Source organism: Aspergillus neoniger (assembly GCF_003184625.1).
Source record: "Aspergillus neoniger CBS 115656 unplaced genomic scaffold BO87scaffold_4, whole genome shotgun sequence".
Classification (NCBI taxonomy): domain Eukaryota; kingdom Fungi; phylum Ascomycota; class Eurotiomycetes; order Eurotiales; family Aspergillaceae; genus Aspergillus; species Aspergillus neoniger.
This window is the reverse complement of record NW_020291132.1, coordinates 617,322-637,824: the sequence shown is the minus strand read 5'-3', so window position 1 is coordinate 637,824 and position 20,503 is coordinate 617,322. Positions and strand designations below refer to the sequence as shown.

Here is a 20,503-nt window from a genome sequence, read left to right as displayed (position 1 = left end):
ACAAGCTACCTCATATATGCCCTTGTTTCTGTTCATGAGCTCATCATGGATAGGAGATGATCATGACGTCGTAGTAGAACAGTTCAACAGCATAGGGTTGATCTTGATCAGGGGAAGGAAAGGAGAGTCCGTGTGTACCTGAATGCTCAATATACTAACTTTCAGCGGATACGGGCCTGCATCACCAGACAAGGATCAGGTAGCTCTTTGAGCCTGACGCCATGTGAATTCGGAAGCTGGCTTTCCGTCTTCCGGGTTTCGAGACCATCGACAATGTACCAGGTAACGAACCTTATTGAATCACTGAAACTTTAGGACCCCTTTGATTATTTCTGACCACCTTGGACTCATCCCCTCGGTCCTTCTTTCCTTCCTGCCCTTCTCTTTTGTTGTTGATTGTGCCTCCTGCATCTCTGTGTCTTGTCTTACCGTTGCTCATTTGCCTTTCTGGTGCCCTACTATGAATTGCGTAACCCCAGATTGTTGACATTTGTCATGGCTAACCAGCCAGCACCCCCTGCACCCTTTGGGACCCGAGCTATCACCGCTGCGGTGGGCTCGGAGCTGGAAAGTTCGATGCGCGCGGCCTTCACCTCCGGGGGGCAGACGGAGAGCTCAGATTCCGCTTGCTTAGAATCGGAAGACAGCATCAGAAGGGAAGATCAGCAGGCGATAACTGCACTGGCGCGTAGCCTTTCACACTTATCTAACAAGAGCGGCATCGGCGAGGGAACAAATACCTTCCTAGATCCTACTAGCGACCCCGAGCTGAACCCCAATTCGGAGCAGTTCAACTCGCAAAAATGGACGAAAAACTTGCTCAGGATTACCTCGCGTGATCCAGATCGCTATCCTCGCCGCACAGCCGGTGTCTCCTTCCGGAACATGAACGTCTTCGGCTACGGAACCGCTGCTGATTACCAGGCAAATGTCGCAAATATGTGGCTGAAAGGATTTGGTTGGTTTCGCGAAAAGCTCGGTTATGGGAAGAAAGTCAGGATTGATATTCTTCGTAACTTCGAGGGATTCGTCCACAGCGGAGAGCTGCTGGTTGTTCTTGGTCGACCTGGAAGGTAATTCAAGCAGTGCTGCTTTGCAGCCCCTCACTTACACCGTGTCGATTTCTATGCAATCCATGTTGCTAACGGATGATACTTATAGTGGTTGCTCAACCTTCCTCAAGACTATCGCAGGCGAGACTCACGGCTTATGGCTCGACCACGGAACCGACATTCAGTATCAGGGTATATCCTGGGATGAAATGCATAGCCGCTTCCGGGGTGAAGTCATTTACCAAGCAGAGACCGAAATTCACTTCCCTCAACTCTCGGTAGGGGACACGTTGCACTTTGCGGCGCATGCTCGTGCACCATCCAACAGGTTCCCGGGAGTTACCAGAGAGCAGTACGCAACCCATATGCGCGATGTTGTTATGGCAATGTTGGGTCTGAGCCACACCATAAACACGCGGGTGGGTAATGAGTACATCCGGGGAGTGTCTGGAGGGGAAAGAAAGCGTGTCAGTATAGCTGAGACTATACTGTGTGGTTGTCCTTTGCAATGTTGGGACAATAGTACGCGCGGTCTGGATAGCTCAACGGCCTTGGAGTTTGTCCGGAAGTTGCGGCTTTCCACGGATTATACAGGGTCTACCGCAATTGTGGCAATCTACCAAGCCAGCCAAGCCATCTATGATATATTTGATAAGGTCATTGTTCTCTATGAAGGTCGGCAAATATATTTCGGGCGCTCCGGGGATGCCAGGCAATTCTTTATTGAGATGGGATTTGACTGTCCAGACAGACAAACCACTGCCGATTTCCTGACTTCCCTGACCAGTCCAACGGAAAGAAAGGTCCGCAAAGGCCATGAGCGCTTGGTACCTCGCACCCCTGATGAGTTTGCTGCGCGATGGAGAGCGAGCGCTGAGAGAAGGCAGCTGCTCGCTGACATTGAGGCTTTTCAGCATAAGTTCCCTCTAGGAGGTGAAAAGTTGAAAGAATTCAACCGCTCTCGCGCGGCTGAAAAGGCCAAAAGGACACGGGCCAAATCACCCTACACGCTATCATACCCTATGCAAGTTCGGCTGTGTCTTCGTAGGGGCTTTCAGCGTCTCAAGGGTGACATGAGTATGACCTTGGCTGGTGTTATCGGAAATAGTGTCATGGCCTTGGTTATCTCCAGCGTGTTCTACAACCTTGGACCAACGACAGATAGCTTTTTCCAACGAGGAGCACTGATCTTCTTTGCAATATTGTTGAACGGATTTGCAAGCGCGCTCGAGATCCTCACTCTATGGCAGCAACGACCCATAGTGGAGAAGCATGATAAGTATGCTCTCTATCATCCATCGGCAGAGGCAATCAGCTCCATGATTGTTGATCTCCCCTCGAAAGCGATCGTTTCAGTGGTATTCAATCTATTTATCTATTTCATGTCTAATTTACGCCGTACCCCTGGGCACTTTTTCGTGTTCTACCTATTCTCCGTGACAACTACTTTGACCATGTCCAACATCTTCCGCTGGACGGGAGCGATTTCGCGATCTATGGCCCAGGCCATGGTACCTTCCTCGATATTCATGCTGATTCTCGTGATATATACGGGTTTCACGATTCCGGTCCGCAATATGCATCCATGGTTTCGATGGTTGAATTACTTGGACCCAATAGCTGTAAGTGCGCCCATATAGCTGGACAATGATACAACACCCATACCTTGCTTGCAATTCGACATCAGCACTACTCGAGCGCTATGACCATCGCTAACAGTGAAGTAGTATGCTTTCGAGTCTCTCATGATTAACGAATTCAGTGAGCGTCGCTTCCCGTGCGCAGTATATGTACCTTCGGGACCAGGCTACGAAAATGCTCCTATTAGCTCCAAGATCTGCAGCCAGAATGGTGCAGTAGCCGGTCAAGACTACATTGATGGCGACAGATACCTGAACGTTTCTTTCCAATACTACAAATCGCACCTCTGGCGCAACTATGGCATTCTCTTGGGCTTCCTGTTCTTCTCCCTCGCACTGTACATCATTAGCAGTGAGCTGGTCCGCGCGAAGCCTTCGAAAGGCGAGATCCTGGTATTTCCTCGCGGGAAGATCCCTGCATTTGCAAGACGAATCCCTGGTGTCGGTGATGTGGAAAGCTACCCGACTTCAGAAAAGTACGCTGTCGATGGCGAGAATGTTGACCATACAGCCGCAATTGTCAAACAAACATCCATCTTTCACTGGCAAGATGTCTGCTACGATATCAAGGTCAAAGGGAAGCCACGCAGGATTTTAGATCATGTGGATGGATGGGTTAAACCAGGCACTTTGACTGCCTTGATGGGTGTAACTGGAGCCGGGAAGACATCTCTCCTCGATGTATTAGCCAATCGGGTAACCATGGGGGTGGTTACTGGGGATATGCTAATTGATGGAAGGATGCGGGATGATTCTTTCCAGAGAAAGACTGGTTACGTCCAACAGCAGGATTTGCACTTGGAAACAACCACGGTGCGGGAAGCCCTTGTTTTCAGCGCACTGCTTCGTCAGCCAGCTACGACACCGCGAAAAGAAAAGCTTGCGTACGTGGAGGAGGTAATCAAAATGCTCAACATGGAAGCTTACGCAGAAGCCATTGTCGGGGTTTTGGGTGAGGGGTTGAACGTTGAACAGAGGAAAAGGTTGACGATCGGAGTAGAGATCGCGGCCAAGCCTGACCTTCTTCTGTTCTTTGATGAGCCCACCTCGGGACTTGACAGTCAAACTGCATGGTCTATCTGCTCCCTCATGCGAAAGCTAGCAGATCACGGGCAAGCGATTTTATGTACCATTCATCAACCATCAGCGATCCTCATGCAGCAGTTTGATCGGCTGTTGTTTCTAGCAAAAGGTGGTAAGACGGTGTACTTTGGAGAGCTTGGCCAGAATATGGAGACCTTGATAAGGTACTTCGAGGCGAAGGGCTCTGTGAAATGTCCGCCCAACGCTAACCCTGCCGAGTGGATGTTGGAAGTAATCGGAGCTGCCCCAGGATCCCATGCTGACCGCGATTGGACGGAGGTGTGGAATCAAAGTCCTGAGCGCGCTCAGGTACGCCTAGACCTTGCCGAGATGAAGCAGGAACTACTGCAACGGCCACCCCCTCCTCGAATGGTGGGATATGGAGCGTTTGCCATGCCTCTTTGGGCGCAGTTTGTCCTTTGCCTGCAGCGGATGTTCCAACAATATTGGCGTAGTCCTTCATACATCTACTCCAAGGCTGCCATGTGCGTTATCCCAGTAAGTATCTCGTGTCCTCACGGTATGCGGAGCTAACAGGTCACCATAGCCGATCTTTATTGGCTTTACGTTTTGGCGAGAGCCGAACAGCCTTCAAGGATTGCAGAACGAGATGTTCGCTATTTTCATGCTATTGGTCATCTTTCCCAACTTGGTGCAACAGATGATGCCATATTTCGCAAGGCAGCGAGCTCTGTATGAAGTTCGCGAAAGACCTTCCAAAAAATATTCTTGGGTAGCGTTCATGCTAGCCAGTATTCTGGTTGAGTTGCCCTGGAACATACTGATGGCAGTTCCGGCGTACTTCTGCTGGTACTATCCAATTGGCCTATACCGCAACGCCATTCCAACGGACTCGGTCACCGAAAGAGGTGGAACCATGTTTCTTCTCGTCCTGATCTTCATGGTGTTCACCTCAACATTTAGTTCCATGGTCATCGCCGGCATCGAGCAACCGGATACAGGTAGCAACGTCGCCCAACTTCTGTTCTCGTTCTGCCTGATCTTTAACGGGTAAGTCATACTGCATCGTTTGTCTCTGAGGAAGACTGACCATTGTGAATCTAGCGTCCTGGCCACCCCATCTGCCCTTCCTCGCTTCTGGATCTTCATGTACCGGGTCTCACCCTTCACCTACCTGGTATCCTCTGTCTTGAGTGTAGGCATCGCAGGAAACGACGTCGAATGCTCCGATATAGAGCTGCTGCATATCCCACCTCCAACGGGACAAAACTGCTCCAGTTATCTAGACACATACGTTCGCAATTACCAAGCAACGCTCCTCAATCCCGAAGACAACACCGAATGTCTCGTGTGCTCGATCTCGAAGACCGACCAGTATCTGAGCGCGCTGAGCATGAGCTACTCGGACCGGTGGCGTAATGTGGGTATTCTCTTCGCGTTCATTGTGTTTAACGCCATCGCAGCAGTTTTCTTGTACTGGCTGGTGCGCGTGCCGAAGAAGAAGTCTGTTAAGGAGAAGGACGAGTAGGCTGCTGGAGGGAGAGGAAATAAGGATCTAAGATCTCAGGGGACAAAGAAGTCAGGGTCAGTATGGCAGAGCTAGATCATCTTACTATGAAGTAGAGTAGATATGGGGTATTTTGCTAGCATGATTACTAGTCTTAGCTCCTTCAAATGTCGGAAAGTCATCGGTAATCTTCAGACTATGTTATCTACGAGGTAGTACGAATACCACACTATCATATTCTCATACTTCCACACTCTTACACATATAGATAACTCCCAGGGTAACATCCACCAGAGTCTAGACGCAAGCAATACAACAATACCCCAACAAGGCACATTGTGCACCATCGCACAAAACTCTACATTGTGGCTTTGCCATGCCCATGATGTCATTCACTTGTACAGAGCAGAGTACATAGATATTCCCGCATGATACATGTGAGGGCACCAGGGCGTCACTGGGGCTGTGGTGCACACGCATGCGGCGAGCCGAGGGCCCGCGCCTGCAGCGCAGAGCGCAGCCCGGGCGGGTGTGGGCGTTGAGTGAGATGCAGACCGAGACCAGGCCAGACCAGACCAGAACAGAACAAATGATGGGGAGGATGCTCGCCCGGGCGCGCTGAATGAATAAAACTGATAGATCGATGGAGGGATATTCCCGGTTGGGTAAGAGAGGGAAAAAAGCGTCTCGCCGGGGAATGGTTGAGATGCACAACATTACCGTCGCACCAGGCAAAGATTCCGGGCGATACATTACCATACGGGATTATTACTGATTGAACTTTCCAGGAGCAGGGATGTTCATCCGTGTCGCTCAGTGTCGGAGTCAGAGTGGATTAGTTGTGGTTGTTAGTTTAGTTAATTAGTTTAGTCCGCTCAATTGAGTAAGAGTTACAGTCAGAGTAACTACTCCATTGACTTCTGGAGTTAACCGCGCGATCATGTGGCTCTCTGGACTGATTTCCCGGAAGCTTCCGACCACGCTTGCTATCGAGCTGCGAGGGAGCTGCAGTCATGGTCGGGGATTCGCCCGCACTAGTTACCCCTTCCGCATTAGTAGTAGACTGGTCATCGAAAGAATCGATGTTATCATGGTCCATTCCCATGAGCGGGAGGGTAGAGAAGTCTTGACCACTTGGCAATGCTGTCGGAAACCGGGGTTCGATGGAAAGAAGCCTCGCAAGACTTCATGGCAGATGGGCGGACGTCGAATCAATTCAACGGAGGAGTAAGGCAGATTCGAGGCACAGCCAACGCGCCTCAGCCACACGACCACCCCGCTTGGTGTGTGTGTGTGTGTGTGTCCGATGTTGGTTGTCCAGCATGCCAGAGTGTAGCGCGACTTTGTCCAGGCCCGATACGCTGGCCTGAGAGTTTTGACGGGGATGACAGCAAACGATTTTCGAACTAATCGCCAGGATCAAGTCTGATGCGACATGGCATTGTTAACTTGTTTAGTCAACTGTGCCTTGGCCAGTAATTGGTGCTCATCACAAGATCGGCCTATGACTCGATCAAACCTACCCCGTAGTACCAAAGTAGTGTATCCATAATCGTCGATGTTTAATTTCTTCCTTAACGAACTGTCCTATGAGAGATTAAGTACTCCCATGATCATCAAGCGGTGTCATAAGTAGATTTTTTTTCGGCCCCCAAAAATAGGCACTAAGTGGACTCAAGCAGCTGCGTCCACAAGATGCACATTGCTCCGTACATCCCCATTAACGACCGTAGTCCAGCAGATAATGGACAGGAAAGGGGTGGTAGGAAGTGGGTCGACACTCTTTCAGTGATACGTTACCATCAAAGCGACGATAACGAATCCCAGATCGGAGGATGACCAAGGTGCTAACGAGAGACACCACCAGATACTACTAACGGTATGAGCTGTCAGACTCTAAGCGGGTATCCTAGGCGGGTGGCACCCCAGGGGCTATCCGCAGGTGTCTTCCCCGATCAGCAGTTAACAGTTAAGACTCATCGACATTTTCCCTGAGTTCTTGGTGCACCATTCCAGAAGCGTGTCGGGGAACAGCGTGGCGCGGGCTTAGTGCCGTGCGGGCATGGGCGACAGGGCCAAACCGTGCCCTGGAAAAGGTCAACAACTGGGCAAGAGGCAACCAACTATGGACAGATCAGGATTCCGCTAATCGTCGACCATTACCTGATTGAGAATCCTTGCACCACGACACCGAATTAGAGCGAGGATGACGATGCAGCGAATGACTCGGAATGTTGGTTCACAATCAGGCGAGCTCGATGATAACGCTCGCTAAGTTGACCCGCGGCGGCCCCGTATTAGTTTGGCCCCCGAAACCCTGTGGTGGTTAGTGGTTCCCTCCGTTGCCCGACTAATGCAGTATTAACTCCAACACTGCCTATCATTGAGGCTGAACTGCCTTCTCTGGGTGTGTTGGGCAAGAGACGAGAGGGCAGCAAGGCCAATCAGACGATGGAATGTGGATGCGTGAAATTGGGCTGGAAGCCACGAGGGTGTGGAAATAGTCTGACGCCAGAGACTGGCAAAAAGACAATTTCAAGCGCGCATGTAATGTTGGCGCACTCACCGTCTTTGCGGCTCTCTCGGGGGATCGGACGGTCGGAGAGGCCTGGAGACAGGCCTAACCTTTGGCCCAGATCGATCATTTCCTCTGGTGGATGCCGCCGTTCTGTCAATCCCCAAACACGAGGGCCACCATCCTTGCAGCCCAGAGGCGCCGTCTTACGACGATGCCATTCAAACCTTCCACGGCGGAATCGAATACCCACCTGGAAGTAAGGAAAACTAAATTGCATCAAGGATCGTAAAATAAAATGCAGAAAATTGGAAAAATAAAAAAAAAAGGAAAAACCGAAAAAGGGGGACCTCGCCCAAAATCGCGAATTTTGACTGGCCGATTCGAGTAGGTTGACATCCAGACGCCCGGCCTAGAAGATTGTCGGCCGTCGCTGCAGGGGCGCACTACTCCGGCTTCCCAAGGTGCACTCCAACCTGATGCTCTCGACAAATAATGGCTCAGTCTGTTCAGTCGATGCGGCTCAACAATGGCCTTGACTCCACGCTCCTCTCGGTTCGCAGTGACCCATCGCGTGTACCGCCCTCGTAGGCCAGTACATAACCATGGCACCCCCAGCTGAAGAGGTACTGCTTCTGGTTTCTGTTGCTATAAAGCAGCGACTTTTCAGCTGGCATAGCTTTGGATCCCTGGAAAGCAAGCACAACATCGCAGTTTATACATAATGGCCCACTTCCAACCCTTCTCAGACCTCCCGCATACATCCTCCAAGGACGATCTGGCCCAGGATTATGAACTGTTTCCCTGTCAGTACGAGCCTTATTCGGACCCCACGACTATCCAACGCCCTTCAAGCTTCCAGTTCCATCTCTCTCCTGTCGACCTACCTATGAAGAACCCTTACATCGCCCCATCCATGTCGTGGTCAAACGAGCCGGTCTTACCTCACAACACCGACTCATTGACTGCTGCTTCTTCTGATTTTGGCTCACCTTGGAGCAATGAACTCGTCTCTAGTCCGGAATCAAAAGACAGTCTCGCCACCGGAAGTTCGAGTTGGTTCAGCATGGGATGCTATATGTCTCCTCCATACACCTGCGATGAAGTCGCACTCCCGCCACTGGGGTTCGGATCTTGTTCTTCCCCATCTGCCCTAACAGACGTTGACAGTCTGGTGGCGCCTTCCCAAGTATATCCCGACCCCGACCCTATCGTCAAACTTGAGACAGACTCGGAGCATGTTATGGGCGGAACCTTTTGCTATAATAGCCCTCCCCAACACGATGAATTTGACACTTCCTGTGACATCAAGAGTTGCCAATACGCAGAGAATACGATTCAGCAAGAAGCCTGCAGCTCTTCCGGCAATCAGTTCAAGGCGCCGAAGCTATCTAGCACGAACACAGGCCGCATTAGCAAGAAGCGACCTCGCAAAACGTCCACCAAAGCAAGACCTACCTCCGCAGCTCGGGCCTCTACCAAGACCAGCGGTAAGAAGGATGGTGCAAAGACCAGCCGGGTGTTCATCTGCAGTTTCTCCCACTATGGATGCCAGAGTACCTTCGTTTCGAAGAACGAGTGGAAGCGCCATGTGACCTCGCAGCACATCCAACCTGGATTCTACCGTTGTGATGTCGGACGCTGCAGTCTGGACAACCTCAGCAAGAATAAGGGTCAGGACGCGAACAACAGTTGTGCCTCTTTTAACGAGACACATCTCGTTAACGACTTCAACCGAAAGGATCTCTTCACTCAACACCAGCGACGCATGCACGCTCCCTGGGTCGGGCGCAACAGCAAAAAGCCTGAAACTGAGAAAGAGCGCGATGATTTCGAGCTGACCCTTGAAGCTGTTCGGGCTCGCTGCTGGCATGAGCAACGCAAACCACCTACACAGAGCGCCTGTGGCTTCTGTGGACAGCATTTCCTCGAATGGAATGATCGAATGGAGCATGTTGGCCGTCACTACGAGAAAGGTGACGTGCAATATGAAGCCGAAGATACGTTCTTGCGCCAATGGGCAATTGAAGAAGACATCATTCGGCAAGTGGATGGGCAGTGGAAGTTGGTCGGCCTTTGCGAGAAGTGAAGTTGAAGTGAAGGCTACTACTGCCTCCCCCCAAAGTATCCAACTGCTGCCCCTCCCCGCCTTCCTCTTTCTCTTCTCTAGCCTCATATTTTCTGGTCCTGGGCTTCCTCTTTTATTTCGTTTCTATTTCCTTTGTTTTATTCTGCTACTTCCTTTTAATACTCTCGGACTGGTTATGGATTTTGCACATCTATGTGCGCGGACTGACTGAGATGATGATTGATGACTGATATCCTGTATTCACTATGTTTATGTCATGTTTATTGGACCCTTTTGAGGTTTCCCCTGGTTTTGCACAATACCCCATACATATCGAGAGAAAGGAGCAAGGGACTGCTGAGCTACATGGTTTTGGTTTTCGGCATTATTCTAGCATGAGGAGTTCATGACGAATAGAGAATGCGATGATACATATTCATTACTACCACTATACTGCATAAGATACTAGTATTTGGTACTTAGTACCCAGAGAGTAAACCTCCTCCCATAAGATAATACTCGACAGGTACTCCGCAGATGAACACAGAAGTGAGTAATTTACCCTCAGCCGCAGCGACGGTTAGATCGGCCAACCGATTCAGCTCGCCTCACATTTCCAGAGACCCCCTCACCAATCATTCCCAGACACTAAACTAGCATCGTCCGGTGCATGTCAGCATAGCCCCCAATCCCAGATAACTGCAAATCCACAAGAAATATGGTCCCCGAAAGGGAGTGAAACGTTCCACGTGGCACGGGTACCCCCGGCGCCCCATAACAAGAATTGCCCATCCCATCAGTATAGTACTGAACTGACTGACGTACGTAGCTGACCCCTTTCTCTCTTCCTTCCTTCTGTCCTTCTAGTCTAGTCCAGTTACTTCAATCCCAGATCGACGGGTACACAGGATCATGCCACGGGCCTACTACCTGAAACGATAGTTCGTCCTAGATACATGCTGACACCTTCGTGGCTTTTGGTCGTTGATCGTGCAGGCCCATGGCGCATTCCTGATATGCTCGGTAGGCATGTATACCGGTTCTAGAGATGCGCCCGATAGTGTAATGTAATGTGTTAGTCCTGGAGGTACTCCGGACACAGTATGAAAATCACCGAGATTGATCGGCAAACAGAATATCCACTTACGAACACGTACGTATCTGAGTGGACCTCCCTCTGTGCGTCTAAGAGTACTCCGTATGTATCGGCCGCCCAGAACCTATCCGCCGGCCGGTCGAGCTAGACTAGTGTATCAGAATTCAGCTGGGACTGGCTGGTGGGTGAGATTTTAGTTCGCATACAGATCGGCGGGTCAGCTGCATGCACCTTCATCTGGACTGAATGGAGAGCATCGACAGACCGTTTTCAGTTGTAATCTGTAAGTTGGAATAAACGGGGACCTTTCTAGCGTTAGACTAGTGTATGTAATCAGTCCGTAATGCATATTGAGTCGCTCGTGGAATTTGTTTGCTTCCTTGCGTTCCTTCTTGTTTTGATAACAGCTGAACAGGGTTCTGGAATTCTCGTGCCATGTGGTCGGATTGTATCCGGGTTGGCTCGCAGTACGTAAACAGTTGTCCAGACTGATGCGCGCGCTTCATCCTTCTGTAAGGAGTGCCCTTTCTTTCTTTGTGCACTTCTTCGTTTCTATTTCCGGCCCTCGCTGGGTGTATACTCCCTGCTCTTGTTTAGACGCCCGGAACTTCTTTGGGACCGGTACCGAGCAGCGCGATGATAGTAATGTCACAGATTTATAGGCTCGTGTCGAGAACAATGTCGATCTTCCCAATTGCTATTTTGGGGCGCAGCGGTGGCCAATATATTCCTGACAGCCATTGAATATGCAGTTAAAACCAACAGGGCTTAGACATCTTCTTCCAGAGCAGCAGATAGTTGTACCGAAAACAGATAGGATCGGATTGTTGCCTGGACACCAGTAGTCATAGAAGCTTTATTGTAGGCGGTAGTGTCGCTAGCCCATTAATGCTGGTCAGACCTGGCTGGTCTGTTGCTTTTGGACAATAAGATGAGACAATAGTCTCGCCAGTGAATTGTAAGAGCGTAATCTTGATACGCAGAAGAATATTTGCACGGAAATCTTATTAGTTGCAGTCCAGATCTGTGCCGTTACTGCTATGATATCCATGTGGTGAAGACTGGTTACTATATTCCTCGTGTTGACTGTTGGCAAAAACCAGCCATTGAATGCTCCGACGGGCAGGCTATGACGCGTGCGGGGATTCCAAAGTCAACGCGGGGTTCCAGTCTCCCGACTATCTACTACCTACGCATTACTACTCGGCCACCACTTAATCAACATTCTGCAGTAAATGCAAAACATGCTATCCGTGAAGATTATCCCTCTTAGCACCGACTATATCCTGAAGACAATTCAAGCAGCCTAACTCAATCTCTATTCCAACATGGCTTCGCAAAACCCCACTCCATACCCGTTCGAATTCGACACCTCCGACCATATTGAAACACACAATAATACCACCACATTAACACTCAAGAATGTCCGCGGCAATATCCCATCTGCACTGACCTCTCGTCTACGTACAATGTGGCTAGAAGCTCACCGAGATCCTACCAAAATCATAGCCCACCCTTGTGGCTACGACGGCCTTTCTGCGCGACTGATAGAGGAAGCTGGCTTCCCTATGATATTCATTTCCGGATTCGCAGTGGCAGCCTCTCATGGTCTCCCGGATACCGGGTACATCGCCATGGGAGAAATGTCCGCCCGAATCCAGGAAATAGTTCGTGTGACTAGTATACCTATTATGGTGGATGGAGATACCGGGTACGGGAGTCCTATGAATGTGCGACGCACTGTGGAGTGTTTTGCTGCGGCGGGTGCAGCGGGCGTGATGATCGAGGATCAGACATGGCCGAAGAGTATGTATTGGTTCTTTGGAGATGCGTCTTCATGATAAACGGGGTCAAGACTAACGGAAGCTGTGTACAGGATGCGGCCACACAAAGGGTAAATCGGTTGTATCTCGAGGCGAAGCCTACGCGAGGATACAGGCTGCTGTTGATACACGTAATCAGGGACGGGATATTTTTATCTTGGCAAGGACGGATTCATTGATCCACGGGTGGGACGAAGCGATGACTCGGGCGAAAGAGTTCAAGCGCTTGGGGGCAGATGGCGTCTTTGTTGAGGCGTTACCTGACAAAGAAGCTATGAGGAAGTGCGCAGAGGAACTGGATATCCCTTTGCTTGCTAATATAATTGAGGGCGGAATGTCGGAGAACTTATCTGCTAGGGAGCTAGCAGAGTTGGGGTTTGCAGCTGTCGCATACCCCTGGACGCTGGTAGCTGCAAGGCTTAAGAGCATTCGGGAGGCTTTGGATGGTCTAAAGCGCAGTCTAATGACTGGGGCTCCACCTATAATACTTGGGTACTCTGATGTCTGTGAGGGTGTTGGGTTCAACAAGTATTGGGTAAGTTTAGTATCACTAGCTTGCGGGCTCGTATGCTGATCTTTTCACATAGGATTTGGAGTCAAGATATGAGTATGATGAGGAAGGTCTCACAAACCCTCCCAAAGCTGCTTGATCATGACACCACCTACATCAAATGGGAACTTGCCTGACTGAATTTCCCGAAATCGGCTCCGCGGACATGGACTCTGAACATCGATGACCCGGACTCTTGCCTAGCTCAGCGCTAATACTACAAAACAATGAATTAGGGAATAGCACTGAGATATGATATCATACGAACAGCACATACACGCGAATGACCCATATTCATGTCAAGCCAAAAGTTTGATGCGGTTGAATCCTCAACTGCTGGCGGGGCTGATGGCCCACCTCGGCTTTAAGCCACTCGGCGTTCATATCCGTAAAGGGCGCTTGAGACCGGACGCTCGGCTTTAGATACCACTTACAGATTAGGCTTCGGCTCGACGAATTCTCGGCCTGAGGCGTTCAGCCGACCAGCCAGCCCTATGGCTATATCTACTGACCGATGGTATCCATAAAAGTCTTGAACCCCTCCGAGGCGATGATACAATCGGAGATAAAATCGGAGATGTAGTGGCGCAGCAATGTAGAGAGGGTAAAGTGGACTCACTCCTACTGAGGAAATAGTGGTCCTCTACGTTGAACGTAGCAGCATTATGGTATAAATACCCACTGCCAGCACCGGTCCTCGAGATGCTCAAAATCAACAGACATAGGTGTTTCATTTGAAGATCTCCTACTCCAAACAGTTACATCTATTCTCATACCCTGACCCAGAAGTTACTTTCACAGTACTTGACATTCATCTACTACTATAACATCCTACCTTCAACAACCAAACTACAACCTACTGCTTTCTCAAACACAATTATGGCCTCCCAAGACACCGTAAGTCTTCGACAACAAGCAAAACCAGCCTCAGGCCTTCTACACTTACATCAAAACTAATACCTATCTACCCCAGATCCTTCAAACCAACGCCCAATTGGCCCGGGACTACATCCTGTCCCAGCCCAGCGATGCCCTAAACCACAACCCCTGGGCCGTATACCAAGCCCTCGACCTCTTCAGCCGCACCGCACGCCTCATGAACTTCAAGCAAGCCAAGCTCAACGTCGCCAAAGAAGCCCTCACGTCCATGGACCCCCCACCCAAAGTTGTGATCGAATTTGGCACCTACATCGGGTGCTCCGCCGTCGCATGGGCTGCCATTCTCCGCGACCTGCACGGTCCCTTCGCCGAGGGGCTGCACGTCTACACCTTCGAGGTCAGCGAGGAGGTGGCGAGCGTAGCGAGGGACATAATCCGCGTGGCAGGCGTCGAGGACATTGTGCATGTGTTGGTGGGGCCTGCGTCAGAGTCATTGGCGAAGCTGGTTGAGGAGGGCAAGATTGTGAAGGGAGGAGTTGATATGGCATTCTTTGACCACTGGGAGAAGTTTTATCTGAGTGATTTGAAGCTGTGTGAGGATTTGAGCCTCTTTAGAGTCGGATCGAGTGTGATTGCTGACAACACGGATATTCCGGGAGCGCCGGATTATCTGGAGTATTTGAGGGCTGGGGGACGAGGTGGGGAGGGATCCGTGAAGTATGTGACGAAGTCGGTGCAGTCGGAGCATATTGTTGAGAGGAGACCGGTAAGTTCGATTGAACTCTTGTGTTGTTGCGCTGCTGGGGTTGTGGATGTTGGCTAATCATGACTGCAGAATATGGTGGAGGTCTCTACTGTTGTGGCGGCTCCTTGAGGGGGTAATGGTCTGGATTTGGGGAGGGACTTTGATACTGGTTATCATGATAATGAGCGTTAAGATTTAGTGTCTTGTATGACATTTTTTGTATGCTGCGTTGTTTTTGAAGCTTGATATCAATCATCCTTTAAGATAGCAGGTTGATCTTGCAAATTCGAGTTATTGATATTACTGGCACATTTCCTCGAGTTTAGTAGAAATAAAAACAACGACTATAGCCGCAACAACTAGAAAACAAGCTCACGAGCAATGCAACTCCAGAATGTATTACTATCTTGTTTAGCAGCGAGAACAATGCTGCCATCTAAAACTCGACAGCAATGTATGAACACAAGCACACTATTGGCTGACACCCCCTACCTCAGGGCGGTGAAGACACAACCACCCTGAGCAATAGGTGCAGTATAGACAACCCACCCAACCAACAAGCAGCAGCGCACTCCGCAATGTCTCCGGCAAAGACGCCCATGCTATGATGACACCAACAACAATTACGATGTGAATGCGCAAACACACAAACAATCCCCCTCTACCATCACCATACCTACCAACAACAAGCAAATCCAAGTGATGCTGCATGCGCCAACATCCTGACGCCCTGCTCAAAAGGACAACAACACTTGTCCGACCCCGACACCTATAATCACCATCACGAGCCCCCTCCTCCGCAATGTACGTCGCAACCAAAACCCCCCTCCAGCAAAAGCCCAACTCCTAACAATCCCCATATAGGGCCGTATTCTCCCTCATAATAATCAACAAAGCCGGTGGGCTAGTCTACCAGCGTGAATTCCAGCCAGGACTGCGCAAGCTCTCGACAAACGACTATCTCGTCCTGGCGGGCACGTTTCACGGGTACGTACACACCCAACCAATCCAACAGCTACATCCTCCTTACTACACATAGGTTCTCATAAGAGTCACCTACTAAGCATCTCTTCTCATTGATTGTACAGTGTCCACGCCATCACCCGCTCCATCACCCCCAAGCTCCCCCTCGCCCCCGCCGCAGCACTCGCAACAACACCCACCACCGCGACCACACCCTCCCCCAACAATGTCGTTTCTCCCTCCGCCACATCATCAACCCCTACCTCTTCTACAGCTTCATACTCGTACCCGAACCCCGGAGTACCCGCGACGGGTCTCGAGTGTCTAGAAACGGACAAGTTCCGATTAACGTGTTTCCAGACGTTGACGGGCACTAAGTTCCTCTTGTTTACGGATCCGCTGATGGCAAATATCGAGGTGGTTATGAAGAAGATATATGAGTTGTATGCGGACTTTGTTATGAAAAATCCGTTCTATCAGTTGGAAATGCCGGTGAGGTGTGAGGCGTTTGATCGGAATTTGCAGGGTTGGTTGAGGGGGAGGACTTGATTGATGGGATGGGATGGGCTGGGTGGGTTTTATTATTGAGGTTGCGATGTAGTGGTGGTGGGGTTGTGAGTGATGTCTTTTCTTTGTTTCTATAATTTTGCTTTTGGTTTTGCGGTTGCATGCATGGACATGTTTGATATCTGGGCGTCATAGTTTGTATCATGGAACAACAACAAGTTACGATGGCGATAGATCTGCATATTAGATCGCATCCGTTTCAAAAGCGAGTTGCCGGAGAACCAACCGCTTTCTACAATTACAGCAAGAAAACGAAAGTACATTAAAAACGCCGGGTATGCATCAAATCATCCAGGAGGTTGTTCTGGTCTCCACATTAAGCAGTGTCCATCTTGTCACCATCCTCTTTCTTGTCTTTGCTCCCGCTGGAGCCCTCCTCGGGAATGTTGTCCAAGTTGGCCTTGCGCTCTTGCTCCTCCCGGTCCCGCTTCTCCTTTTCTTGCCGGTTCTTCTCCTCTTCCAGAGATAGACGGAGGGCGAATGCCAGTTCGGGGTCGTTCTCAGCCGCATCCTCGAATCCAAAGCCACCATCACCACCTTCAGGACCTGCACCATCGGCACCGGAACTGTCCCCACCGAGGATGGGAGTGACCTGAAGCTCCTCACTCAGCAAGTTGGGGCCCGGGGGAATGATGGCGAGGTTAGAGCCGTCGCCACCCTTGACGTTCTCGACGAATGCCTCCAGTTTCTTGGTCTGATCGGACTCCAGATCTCCGAAGGCAATCACATCGATGGACACATTGTTCTTCTTCATCTTCTTGGCCAGCTTCACTAATGTCTTCTCGTCTTCTTCAATGGGAGAGCAGGAGAACACGATGATGCGCTGTCTCTGGGACTTCTCGGAGCGGTGTTTGAGGGCAAGCTGTACCAATAACCAGGTTAGCAATCAATCTCACGGATAGTACAGTATCTAAAGAGAGAGATGATGAGTAGTTTTGAAAACATACACCGGCCACTTGTATACTGGAGCTAAGGTGGGCAGTGCCATGGATCTTCGTGCGATGCAGACCGGCCAAGATACCACCAAAGTCGGTGGTGAATGTCGAAAGGACCTCGGGACCCTTTCCACCCATGCTCATAAGGCCGACAGCAGACTGAGGGTGCACGCGCATCTTAGTGGTGTGAATGACGCTCACGGCGTCGATCTGAGCTTGCCATCGTGTCGAGCTGGTAGCTGTTAGAAACGGAACCAGGAGGTCGATTCTGAGTAGCTCAGAACAGGCAACTTACGTATAATCGCCATTTCTGCTGCTTTCGCTATTGTCGACACTGGAGATGGCGTTAGTAGGTGCGCACAGAGCTTGGATGAAGGTGGCTAAACGGACATGATCATGGTAGCTTCGAGCGACATCTTGGAAGGAGATTGGCGGGGTCGATGCTAGAAATGTATGTGTATGATCAATCAAATTTGGAAAGAAGCAAGAATTTCTGAGAAGTATATGTTCGGAGCGTGGGAGCAAGGAAAGCGATGGGGGGAAGTGGATGATGGAGGTTGGCGGAGGAGGGATGATGATGGAGCTGCTGCTGCTGAGGACGCAGATGTCACACCGTCCCGATCGGAGCTAACCACGAATTAAGTCAGCGCTTGTTTATCCTCTCCGCCATCCGCTTTCCTCCAGAACTCACTCCAACGCGCTCCCCTCCGTCTCTCGACTTCTATCCCTTCCGCCCCAACTCCTCCACACAACACATTATACGCAATCCAGCTCACCTATAACTCCTTTTATTGCTGTTGCTCACCACCCACCTCGACTACTCACGATTGCGCCCAATGACTTCACTCTCTTCCAAGCGCAAGTCTCCCGAAGACGCGTCCCACAATGACGAAGCAAGGACACCTGAGAACAGCCCTCCTCGGAAGAAGCTTCGAATTACCCGCAGACAAAAGCAAGCTTTGATTGACAACTTGCAGCTCGAACGTGCGCTCTCTCGATATCTCGCTTATCTTGAAATCCCACTAACATGGCCACAGTCACCGAGCGCGCCCGCAAACTTCGCGCACAATATGCCCTCCAGGCGAACGACCTTCGAGCACGGATTGAAAGACGCGTGAATCGGATTCCCGTTGCTCTTCGTAAGGCGACAATGGGTGAGCTGCTGGAGAAACACATGGCCTCTATCAGGGCCCAACAAGCGAATCTCTCTCCACGGAAACTCCTCAGCCCAGCCAAGGCGTCAAGGAGTTTTAGAACCGTTTCCGTTAGCCCCAATGTGCGCAAGGCCTCTGCTGCGAGCCCCAGTGCCCGCAGAGTCAAAAAGCAAAGGTATGGCCTGAACACATTACATGTACAATTGTGTATTGTTGAGCTTAGCTGACTCGACCATCCAGCCACGGAGAAATCTATTCCGACAAGGAAAACGCACCTGCAGCTGGCGAACAGCTCGATGTCCTCAAGAATCCCAAGAGACGTGGACCTGGTGCCGCTGCTGGTACTTCACGTGTTGTCTCCCAGGAGATGAGGGGTGCAGACTACAGAATTCTCTCTCCCAAGACATCCAACTCCAGAACATATCCACACTCGCCGCTACGCGCCTCACCCGAGAAGCCCACGAACTCTTCCTACCTTGCAAGACCCATGTCGCCTTTGAAACCCACCAGTCCACTCAAATCTACATCCGCTAGCATTCCTGCACTAGCAGACAACACTCGCATCCGGCCAGTCAAGAGTACATCCACCTCAATCAAGGACAACAGACCCCCATCACAGGCCAAGAGACCTGCCAGCCGAGCCGCTACAGCTACTAGCAAAACTACGCGCTCACCACTGCCAAGGCCAGCAACTCGCCAGCTCGAACGCAGAGGCAGTGTGTCATCGTCCGCATCCTCCGGAACAACCGTTGCCAAGCCAACAAGAACAGGTGCCGGTGCCCGGAAGGCAACGACGGCATCGACTTCAAGCGCCACCACGAAGAAGACAACAGTCGCCCGGAGCCAAGCAACCTCCGCCACCGCGAAGAGAAACACAACCTCCGCTACCAGCAAGAGAGCTCCCACTCCTGCCGGTGGTGAAGCAGCTCCAACTGCAGCTCGTAGAGTCCTTCGGAAACGCGCATAAGTGCTGTATCCTCAACTTAACTTAAACCCTTTGTAGTTAGCATGTTTTGTTTCATTCATTGCCTTAGTTGGAGGGACATGGAGTAAAGGGGTGTATTATCTCTGGACGGGATCATAATATGGAAGGGATAACTGGTGTACAATTGGAGTTTTGTCCTGCCTTTTTCCCAATCAGGTCTTTTTCTGACCATACTGGTTTTTGTGAATCCGTTTCTCTTTCATGATTCTGCCGCTTATTGATTAACTATCACCGAAATCAAGTGGCCTTTCTTTCGAGTATTCGAAACATTCCCATCTTTATTGATCTTGCTCGTAACTTTGGCAGGCAGAGCAAAGCAGCCTTCACGGGCTATAGTAGCAGTACTACATACTATCCTTGATAACCAAAGTAGTTTAATAGAATTGGGAGCAATTGCAGATAAGGTTCTCCATATGATCAGTTTTAATGTTCATAAAGAGTACTATGCGTACACCGTAATGATCATGATTAAGATTGTTGCTAGCTAGCATTAGAGACCAACAAATACTAACTGGAGAAACGTCTTCAAGAATCCCACTTTTCAAATACTGATTACATTGGTTCTCGAAACATTGACGCTTACAAGGAGCAAGTAGCAAGCAGCACACAACTTTGCGCACCTTAACAGAGTTGGCACTATGGCATTCCTTTCACAATTGTATGTAAATTACACCTCCTGTTCTCGATGAAGCATCACATGAAGACATGGATGTGATAGAACCAGTCACGAACAATTCGGGATATCAGAAGAAAAGAAAAAAAAAAGAAAAAAGTTTAAGTCGTATGGGTAGAATGTAAATGGGGGGGTAGAAGAAGTGAAGCAAGAAGGAAAAAAAATAAAAAGAGAAACGAACTGAATGTATGACTCAGCACAGGTATCTTCGCAGTCATCAGACTGGCTGACAAATGAAATCAAGGGTAAACAGAGGATCTCGATAGTCTCACATCTCGATCGGTAGCAAGTTAAGAGAGGCGCAACG

The 20,503-nt window shown here is 50.2% G+C and overlaps 7 protein-coding genes across 7 annotated transcripts; 6 read left to right on the top strand and 1 right to left on the bottom strand.

Moving 5' to 3' along the window:
* Positions 1–495: 495 nt before the first annotated feature.
* Positions 496–5,264, top strand: BO87DRAFT_383126 (pleiotropic drug resistance family ABC transporter; the record flags this gene model as incomplete). Its single annotated transcript, XM_025624644.1, has 5 exons — positions 496–1,073; positions 1,162–2,674; positions 2,780–4,273; positions 4,323–4,786; positions 4,841–5,264. The coding sequence occupies 5 exons, from the start codon at positions 496–498 to the stop codon at positions 5,262–5,264; spliced, it is 4,473 nt and encodes a 1,490-aa protein (XP_025483720.1).
* A 2,989-nt stretch (positions 5,265–8,253) lies between these two features.
* On the top strand, positions 8,254–10,264 carry BO87DRAFT_403847 (putative C2H2 finger domain protein; the record flags this gene model as incomplete). The annotated part of the gene is made up of 2 exons (XM_025625809.1): positions 8,254–8,330; positions 8,473–10,264. 2 exons carry the CDS (start codon positions 8,254–8,256, stop codon positions 9,845–9,847), a joined length of 1,452 nt encoding a protein of 483 aa, XP_025483719.1. The 3' UTR covers positions 9,848–10,264.
* Positions 10,265–12,250: 1,986 nt separating this feature from the next.
* On the top strand, positions 12,251–13,395 carry BO87DRAFT_383124 (isocitrate lyase/PEP mutase family protein; the record flags this gene model as incomplete). Its single annotated transcript, XM_025624643.1, has 3 exons — positions 12,251–12,728; positions 12,799–13,280; positions 13,333–13,395. The coding sequence occupies 3 exons, from the start codon at positions 12,251–12,253 to the stop codon at positions 13,393–13,395; spliced, it is 1,023 nt and encodes a 340-aa protein (XP_025483718.1).
* A 779-nt stretch (positions 13,396–14,174) lies between these two features.
* Positions 14,175–15,048, top strand: BO87DRAFT_393683 (putative O-methyltransferase; the record flags this gene model as incomplete). The annotated part of the gene is made up of 3 exons (XM_025625074.1): positions 14,175–14,192; positions 14,269–14,940; positions 15,010–15,048. 3 exons carry the CDS (start codon positions 14,175–14,177, stop codon positions 15,046–15,048), a joined length of 729 nt encoding a protein of 242 aa, XP_025483717.1.
* Positions 15,049–15,530: 482 nt separating this feature from the next.
* BO87DRAFT_350927 (trafficking protein particle complex subunit 4) lies at positions 15,531–16,437 on the top strand. Its single transcript, XM_025621105.1, has 3 exons — positions 15,531–15,723; positions 15,784–15,906; positions 16,008–16,437. Coding segments are annotated over exons 1-3 (549 nt in total). The 5' UTR covers positions 15,531–15,721; the 3' UTR covers positions 16,432–16,437.
* Positions 16,438–16,561: 124 nt separating this feature from the next.
* Positions 16,562–17,955, bottom strand: BO87DRAFT_373131 (proteasome regulatory particle base subunit RPN10). The gene is made up of 4 exons (XM_025622460.1): positions 17,775–17,955; positions 17,680–17,718; positions 17,397–17,616; positions 16,562–17,311 (listed from the first exon to the last, which is right to left on the bottom strand). The coding sequence occupies exons 1-4, from the start codon at positions 17,798–17,800 to the stop codon at positions 16,766–16,768; spliced, it is 831 nt and encodes a 276-aa protein (XP_025483715.1). The 5' UTR covers positions 17,801–17,955; the 3' UTR covers positions 16,562–16,765.
* Positions 17,956–18,011: 56 nt separating this feature from the next.
* BO87DRAFT_350922 (uncharacterized protein) lies at positions 18,012–19,770 on the top strand. The gene is made up of 3 exons (XM_025621104.1): positions 18,012–18,368; positions 18,422–18,713; positions 18,779–19,770. Exons 1-3 carry the CDS (start codon positions 18,221–18,223, stop codon positions 19,503–19,505), a joined length of 1,167 nt encoding a protein of 388 aa, XP_025483714.1. The 5' UTR covers positions 18,012–18,220; the 3' UTR covers positions 19,506–19,770.
* Positions 19,771–20,503: the final 733 nt, after the last annotated feature.

What these genes read in the sequence shown, in the direction of transcription:
- BO87DRAFT_350927 (XM_025621105.1), top strand. An exon ending in CTGGCGGGCACGTTTCACGG is followed by an intron (nt 15,907 to 16,007) that starts GTACGTACACAC and finishes TTGATTGTACAG; the next exon opens with TGTCCACGCCATCACCCGCT.
- BO87DRAFT_373131 (XM_025622460.1), bottom strand. Translation starts at nt 17,800, where the DNA reads ATGTCGCTCGAAGCTACCATGATCAT. An exon ending in CTCGAAGCTACCATGATCAT is followed by an intron (nt 17,719 to 17,774) that starts GTCCGTTTAGCC and finishes CGCCATCTCCAG; the next exon opens with TGTCGACAATAGCGAAAGCA. An exon ending in AGCAGAAATGGCGATTATAC is followed by an intron (nt 17,617 to 17,679) that starts GTAAGTTGCCTG and finishes AACAGCTACCAG; the next exon opens with CTCGACACGATGGCAAGCTC.
- BO87DRAFT_350922 (XM_025621104.1), top strand. Translation starts at nt 18,221, where the DNA reads ATGACTTCACTCTCTTCCAAGCGCAAGTCTCCCGAAGACGCGTCCCAC. An exon ending in TGACAACTTGCAGCTCGAAC is followed by an intron (nt 18,369 to 18,421) that starts GTGCGCTCTCTC and finishes ACATGGCCACAG; the next exon opens with TCACCGAGCGCGCCCGCAAA. An exon ending in CGCAGAGTCAAAAAGCAAAG is followed by an intron (nt 18,714 to 18,778) that starts GTATGGCCTGAA and finishes TCGACCATCCAG; the next exon opens with CCACGGAGAAATCTATTCCG.